This window comes from Eupeodes corollae, chromosome 1 (assembly GCF_945859685.1).
Source record: "Eupeodes corollae chromosome 1, idEupCoro1.1, whole genome shotgun sequence".
Lineage (NCBI taxonomy): Eukaryota > Metazoa > Arthropoda > Insecta > Diptera > Syrphidae > Eupeodes > Eupeodes corollae.
Window position 1 is genome coordinate 21,397,528 of NC_079147.1, and position 8,590 is coordinate 21,406,117.

Consider the following 8,590-nt stretch of genomic DNA (forward strand, 5'->3'; position numbering starts at 1 on the left):
AGATAATAGTCAGAAACTAAACTACCAAAGTACCAATAGGCAAAGCATTGCCCTTAATCCTGTAATCAAGTCTAGAAAGTTAGTTTATTACTAACAGCTTCGAGAACACAATGTTTCCCAATACATACAAAAACACAAATTCATCCACTGTTGGTCCCAACGTTGTCGGCAATTTGTTGCACTTTTATTTTGCGAACACAAAGAGGGTAGTACCCTATTATATTATAATAAAATTAACGAAATAGCTAGTAGGCAAAATTATTTTCCCGAAAGAGATATTTCTCCACGTTCCCTCACCAAGTCAATGAGGAGTTCACCAAGTCAATGTCTCATCCTCGAAGACTTAGTAGGTTTCCCTTCACCAGTCCCTTTTGAAGTTGAGGTCAACTTGGCACCTGACATTTTCTTGGCTGTTCCGAGCCCCTGACTGCTAAAATTCCTTAAATGGTATTGATCGATGGTAAAGAGCTGGCACGCTCGCGACGCTCGGCTAAGGTACCGCTATGGGGGGGGGGGATCTTGCTCTCACTCCGACCAGAGCCAGCAACAAAAACATAAATCGTGCCTACAAAAATGACAACACAAATACCACCACCACACACTTATATGCCCGATTATTTGGTATCACTGGTCTTAACTCACTTGACTTGACCGCTGATGTCGTGCGGCTCGTCCACGCACTCCCTTCCGTGGGTCCGTTTAAAAATCCTAGTTGGACCACCCTATGACTTTATTCTTCTCTATTTAGTCATCAGCCCATGTCTCCTCTTGGTTCCGGCTCACCTCTTCCCACCCCCTGAAACTTTTACCTTACCACGTTATGTCTTCAGTTCGACTCAAGAAAAAACATTAATTGGCGTGATGCACATTTGTTAACTAAATAAAAAATGAATAATAGTCGAAGACCTGATATGTGTTTTCTATGGAACGACAAGCGAAACTCTGGGATGTTGGCTTTCCCATAGATTTGTCTCCAAAGTAGAAAGATGATAGCTACGACTGTTAGGAGTAAGCAGATTTCTGTAAACATAAAGGAGTTAAGATTTTTTTTAACGTTATTAATTAGTTCTATATTTTTGGTGCTGAGATCATGCACGTATTCCAAATTTGGTTTGATCCTGTAGATGATTATTTTTTCCACCCCTGTGCTAGGACCTGAGCCGATGTTGATGGCATCGGCGCTTCCCTTCGTCGGACACTCTGAGCACTTTCCAAGGCTGTTGCCCTCTTCTCCAGGAAGGCACATATCTCTCGCACAGTTGGCTGCTCTGAAGTCCTGCTCTCCTCCCACTTGCAGGCCGTTTCTCGATCCATTCTTTTGTGGAGCATGTGGACCACAATCATGTCCCAGCTTTCTGTGGGGATACCCTGGGCCTTTAGCTGCCGCATCGTCTCATGTGTTACATTCGACATTCTCTCCAACTCTGCAGCTCGCGGATGCTCCATCAGCGATGGTAACATGAAGAACTGCCGAAGCAGCTCCCTACAGGTGGCGTATTGTCGACTATACACCTCGTTGATGCGCTGCCATGCCTCAGCGTAGTTGCTTTCTGTGAGCTGCCACTCTCCCAGCGTCCGAGCTGCCTTTCCGGTTAAGGAGCCTTTCAAATACGCAAACTTGTACGCAGGCGAGATGTTCTTATTCTCGTGGACGGCCGCAAGGAATCTATCCCCGAATCCCTGCCACTTTGTGATGACGCCATCGAATTCCCCCCAGGTGTTTTTCACATCGTGCTGTGAAAATGGCATTGACACCTGTACGGCGATCTACGGCGCGTCCACTCCCTCTCTCGGCGTCAATTCCTTGACCCTCTCCTTAAGGATGGCTGAGGCGCTGAAGTATGACTTCTCTGCCTCCGCCACCATTCTCTCGACTTCGACTGTTTTAAGCGGATCGTCCGCTGCCACCAGCCTTCTCTCCATTGCCTTTAGCTGAGCCCACGACTCTGCCAAAAGCCTCCAGTCTTGAAAAAGGTAGCCATAATTTTCTCCAACTGGCTCCATCTCTCGTTCTTTCCTTTAATTATATAAAAAACATATGTCATTAAATTGTATGGACATAGCAGTTGCTGAAAAGAATAAATGCTGAAAAATAATATATATAAGGAGAATCGGGTCGGACTTTTCTTGTTTAAAATAATATATATAAAACAAAAAAGGCGAAAACATAAAAATAAATACAAAAATATTTTTCAAAGAAAAAACGAAAAGGACCCGACTCAATCCAAAATAAAAATAAACTACAAATAAAAAAGTCACTACTCAATCCGCTCCTGGGGTGTGCTAATTAAAAAATGCTTTTGCGAGTTTGGGTTTTTAAAAAGAAATTTATTAAATGGAAACAACGTTTCTATTTGAATGCTGGATGATGACTCACTGATGATTTGATGATCGGTTCTATTGTTGGGCGAAGACTTTGTTATCTTCATGCTGCTTCATCACTTTTGTGCACTTATTGATCTGCATGGTGATGAGAAGAATGTATCTCATTCTTCTGTGGTGGTCCTCTATATAGAGTTTCGTCTTTTGTTTATTTATATGCTGGATAAGCACAACGGATCTGTGGAATTGGCTGCTGTGGTGATGGTTGTGGGAAGATCAAGTGGCTCAAGTGTAACTCCCCCTTCCTTAAAATTGTTGCTACTCCTGGAGCAAATGTTGTGAAGTTTATTTTTACATATGAATATTACTAAGGTTATAATTGACAATATTATAAAAGTTTGCATAAAATATGATATATATGAATGTCTTTGGATATCATAAAATTTTTCATGAATATATAGTACACTATTGTGTGGCTATTTTTTTATCTTCCTTGTCGAGAACGAAATGCTTTTATTTTTATTTTATTTTATTTAATTACTTCTTATAATATATAATGATAAATAGTTTTTTTTTAGGTTGGGAGCAAATATTGCACCAGCACACGAATTAGATTTATATTTTAGAAAATGAACCGAACAACTCGAGAAGTAGATAGAGAATGAGAACGACAGAAAGAATCATGATTAAGGAGACACGATGGACTGTTGATTTTCATTTTCGTTAGGTTGCTTTGGTGAGCGTTTGGAAACTAAAAACTTAAAGTTTAAAACGCAAGTATGTGGTTCGCGCAAACGATTTAATGTCGCGATTACAATATGTTTTATTTTATATCCACCACATCACCCTCCTCCAATCGAGTGTCCCTCTTAGAGATTTAAGTCTTTTAAATTAAATTCTGATTTATTTTGACTTTAAAATTATATACAATGCGCTGGCTTAAGGCGATCGATGGATATCGATACATTTTTGTTTTTTATTTGAACTACAAAATGTTTTCTTAGGCGTCGAATGACGTTATATGGTCCTTCGTATGAAGGCATAAGACCTGTTTTGACCTTGTCAATTCTGACGAAAACTTGTTTACATGCGTTTAATTGCTTTGGAATGAAAATTTCATGATTTGGTTGTCGAGTTTCTGTTGGGATCAGATTTTTCATTGTGTCGCGAAGTTTCTCGATTAAACTGTCTGGAGATGTTTGCTTATTTTCATTGCCAACGAAAATTTCTCCAGGTAATCTTAGATTTTGTCCATAGACCATCTCTGCTGCCGAAGAATTTAAGTCTTCTTTGACTGCACATCGAATTCCTAACAGGAGTATTGGAAGTTCTGAACTCCAATTGATGGTATTGCACCTAGCCTTTAACGAACACTTGAGTTGTCGATGAAAACGCTCAACCATGCCATTAGCTTGCGGGTGATATGGCGTTGTGTGGATCTTGTGTATGCCTAACAGTATAGAAAGTTCACTAAAAAGCTTTGATTCGAATTGACTTCCCTGGTCCGTGGTGATTTTTAAAGGAGTACCAAAACGGGAGATGAAGTTTTCGACAAATGCTTTTGCTACAGTGATAGCTGTTATATCCACAAGCGGATAGGCTTCTGGCCAACGCGTAAATCTGTCAACGGCCGTCAGAATATATGAAAAACCGTTATTATCTTGCTGAGTGGTGGAAAGACTACAAATGCTTGTATTTTGTGAAGCTTCGTAAATTTTGTCAGCGAGAGATGATAATTCTTCTAGAGATTTTTGACCGACCGATAATAAAGCGATATTAATTGGTTGAGGTAATCGACGCATCCACAGATTTTTGACAATATCGTCATTAAAAGAGGTACCAGCAAGCATTTTCATCGATCGTAATACTTCCGATGGTTTTCGGTCACCAATGTCTGCTTTGTCAATGAGGGTTTCTAAACGTTTTATTTCGGAAACCGAATGGCGTTCTACGAGTGCCGTTTTAAGTGCGAGGTACTTGTTTGTATTAGGTGGATTTGAAAGAATGTCAATTACCGAGTCACAGGTGTCTGGTGGCAGAGCGGCAACCGTGAGACAGTATTTTGTCTCAGAACTGGTTATTCTATGCACTGTGAATTGTGCTTCTGCTTGGATAAACCATGTGACCGGATTGGAATTCCAAAATGTAGGAAGCCGAATTCTAATTGACTCTACTTCTACCGGAGGGGGACTCGATTGTACCGATGGTGGTGGTGGATTCGTTACGTTTGATCCGTTTTGATCACTTGATTGATTATCACCGGGCATTTCAATTTTGATTGCTTTCATAAAATAGAGCTTGAAATGAAATTGAAATTCGTTCGGAATTGTAAAGAATCGTAAGAATTTTTCAAAAAAATATATTGCACGAACCTTTCCGCTTTATTTTATTTTAAGTACTAAGTCCCGAAACGCAAAACAATATTAAATAAAAATCACTGTCAAAATTGTTGTTCCGATAACAATAACTCAAAGTTTTGAAAATTACTGTAAAATTTATTTCTATGTGTGTGTGTGCTGTTGCAAATTACTCTCACCTGTACAATTTTAATTCAGGAACCAGGAAAGTACCAGGAACAAGGCTACCGGCAAGTTTGAGCCGGTGTACAAGATGATGCTGCTTTTTTGAACTGGTATTCTAGTTGGGCGCTGATGATTTTCCGGATATTGCGCTGATGGCGTTGATGCAGCTTGTTGTAAGATGAGGCAAGTTTTTTGTTTTGGAAAAAAAACTTGGAAAAAATGTTGACAAGTTTTTTATTTGGAAAAAAAAACTTGAAAAAAATTGTTGGCAAGTTATTTGTTTGAAAAAAAAACTTGTAAAAAAAATGGCGGCAAAGTTATTTGTTTCAAAAAAAAACTTTGTGAAAAAAATTGTGTTGCAGCTTGTGTTCTTTGCCTACTTCGTAGGGAAACTGTACCGCTTGTTCCAAGCGTCTGTAACTATAAAAGTGCACTAAGCACGCGTGGAAGCAGCGCCAAAAGTGGTAGCAGCACTGACGAAAAGTAGTGGTGGCGGGCAGCAAGCAACAATGACTGGCAGCAAACAACAATGAGCAGCAACAACGATGGGCAACAATAACGGGCAACTGCTAAAATGGGCGGTAGCAACAACGAGCGGTGGTGAAAGTTTTGTGGCAACAACTGATGGGATGTATTTGACTGTGCAATGACGCTTGGCAAATTTATTCGTGAAATTTTTCTTGAAAATGCCTGCACAAAGAGTTGTCTTGTTGTTTATGGCACTCGATCCAAAAATAATTGTCGAGAACTCGATGGCTTTGTTGAAGACTTTCCGTTTCAATTAAAAGCGTTGTCTTGTATGCCGTTATAAATGTAGCGTGTCTTCCAACAGTTTTAAAACTGCACTTTTATATGCGGCAAATGGCGTCGTCTCGATGGCGAAAAGAATTTTATTTCGGGGTCACCAATATAGTACACTATTGTGTGGCTATTTTTTTATCTTCCTTGTCGAGAACGAAATGCTTTTATTTTTATTTTATTTTATTTAATTACTTCTTATAATATATAATGATAAATAGTTTTTTTTTAGGTTGGGAGCAAATATTGCACCAGCACACGAATTAGATTTATATTTTAGAAAATGAACCGAACAACTCGAGAAGTAGATAGAGAATGATAACGACAGAAAGAATCATGATTAAGGAGACACGATGGACTGTTGATTTTCATTTTCGTTAGGTTGCTTTGGTGAGCGTTTGGAAACTAAAAACTTAAAGTTTAAAACGCAAGTATGTGGTTCGCGCAAACGATTTAATGTCGCGATTACAATATGTTTTATTTTATATCCACCACAAATATAATCTATGTTTTCAATTTCTTCTAATTTAATTTCTTTATATTCACTTATGTTAGCAAGATTTGTATATAATTCCATGTTATCAAGATACGTAGATCTTTCTTCTACATTTATTAAGTTAATATATGTCTTATTTTCAATATTAATTTTACAATTTTTGTAATTAATCAATACGTTATTACGTATTTTCATTTTCGTTTTTTCATTGCAGTTTGTTTTTATTTCAATATTTCCATTTTTTATTAATAATTTTCCCTGCTCTAATTCTATTACATTATTAGATTCTTTATTTATTATTTTGGTACAATTTGTATAGTATAAGCAATTTTTATAATATTTTAAATTTCTTAATTCTTTGTCTTCATATTTATATTCTTTATTTTCGTACATTATTACATAATTATCTTTTATGTTTATCATTTCTTGTTTTGAATTTGGTAAATTTGTCACAAAATATTTATTTAATTTAAATATGTTATTTGGAATACTTAATACAAAAATAATTTCATCTTTAAACAGAGCTGTTGATATTTTTATGTTTTTCAATTTGTTGAAATCTATTTTAAATCGGTTTATTTCCTCTGTATTTAACATTGAACATAACGTTTAATTTACTTGAAAGAATATTATTTTGTATTTTTTCAATTGCTTGTTTTATTTTATTCAATTTTTCTCGTATTTCTAGTATAATTAATCTGTGTACGTAAGTAACACTTTCTTTTTTTACATTAACAAAATTATTTTTTAACATCTCATTGAATTCTGTCTCGATGGCATTAAAAGTTTTTCTAAATTTATTATTAATTTCAATTTGTTTGTTCACATTGATAATTAGTTCGTGATTGTTTTCCTTATTTATCGTTAACATTTCTTCTATATTTTTTCGATCACTTTCGTCCATTGTTCCGAATAAAAACTTCAATACATTTCCGCCTATATCAAAAAGACTTCTTTTTTGTCTATGATTTGTTACACTTTTTATTTCTGATTTTATTGTTTCTATTTCAGAAAAAATGTCAGTCGGGAAATTAACTTCTTTTAATTTTAATATATTTATTTCTACGAAATTTAAAACCTCTTCTATCTTTGTTATATTTATTCTATGTGCAATATGGGCAAAATCTTTTACTATGTCTACTTTGTTCAATTTAATCTTAACATAACCTTCTTGGTTATTTATATTTTCTATTATTATTTCACTTTTAATTTTTGTAACTAATAATGTTATTAAGGTGAGAAAGGATAAAAAAATTCATGATTTATTCTTTTCTTAATTTTCACTTTAACTGTGCGAGAGGTATATTTTCCGATTCTACACTCAATGAAGTATTTTGAGATACTGACTCTGTTGTAGAGGCAATTTTATTTTCTGATTTGTGTCTTCGTTCCTGTTCTGACATGTCGTTGTTTGAAATTTGCCTAGTTTGTTTTCTTTTTCTCTGAATGTTTACAGGATGAACTCTTTTTGTAGTTTTATACTTAAATTTTGGTAAGATTTTATCTCTTCTTCCAGGATTAACTACATAATCATTATCTTTAGGTTTTTCCGTATCTTCTCTATTTTTATTTAATTGAGATATTTTCTTTTCTTTGTGTTCCTTAAAGGTTTCGTATAATTGTTTTTTATCTACTCTTCCTTCTTGGATTTCAAATGGTTTTTTCTTACTTATGTTTTGAATAGCATTATTGTAGTAAAATACAGCTTTGTAACTAATATTAATTTTTTCTAGGTCTGATAATTGTTTTCCATTTTTTCGTATTTTATCTAATATTGAGCTATGTGCTCTTTCAATAGGGCTATTCCCTGTGTGTGAATGAGGTGTTGTAAAATGTCTTTCTATGTTTAAATCATTAAATAAAGTATTAATAGAAATTTGGTCAAATTCATTGTCCATTACAAACTTGATTGGTTTTCCATGTTGTGAAATATACTGCACTAATGCTGTATGTATACTTTCTATATTTTTATTTGGGATTGAAGTAAATGTGACACGTTTGCTGAATTTATCAATTGTAGAAAGGAATGGTAGCTTATTTAAGAAAAATAAGTCTGCATGTACAATTTGATTTACGTCACTAGGTGTTTCAGTTAATTTAAACTTTGGTTTAACTGGATGCCGGTCATATTTATTTAAACGACAAATGACACAATTATTTACTACTGTAGTTACTATATTTTTCAATTTTGGAAAAAAAATGTATCTTTTTAATCCAGTAAAATTTTCCTCTATGCCAGAATGACTGGTCTCTAACTCATGATATAATTTAACTTGTTCTACTGTTTCTTCTTCTGTTTTCATTTCTTTAGCTAAATAGCTACATCGATGAAATGTCATAAGACTTTTATCAAAAAGTTTTATAAGTTTTTGTTGTAGTTTATTGTATATTGCATCGTTTTCACAATATATACCTGTTTGTTTTGGTTCTAACACTGTCTTAATTTTTCTCT

General features: G+C 35.0%; 1 protein-coding gene across 1 annotated transcript; it reads right to left on the minus strand.

Annotated features, from left to right (window-relative positions):
• Positions 1–1,128: 1,128 nt before the first annotated feature.
• Positions 1,129–1,749, minus strand: LOC129950357 (uncharacterized). The gene has a single exon (XM_056062315.1). It carries the CDS (start codon positions 1,747–1,749, stop codon positions 1,129–1,131), a length of 621 nt encoding a protein of 206 aa, XP_055918290.1.
• Positions 1,750–8,590: the final 6,841 nt, after the last annotated feature.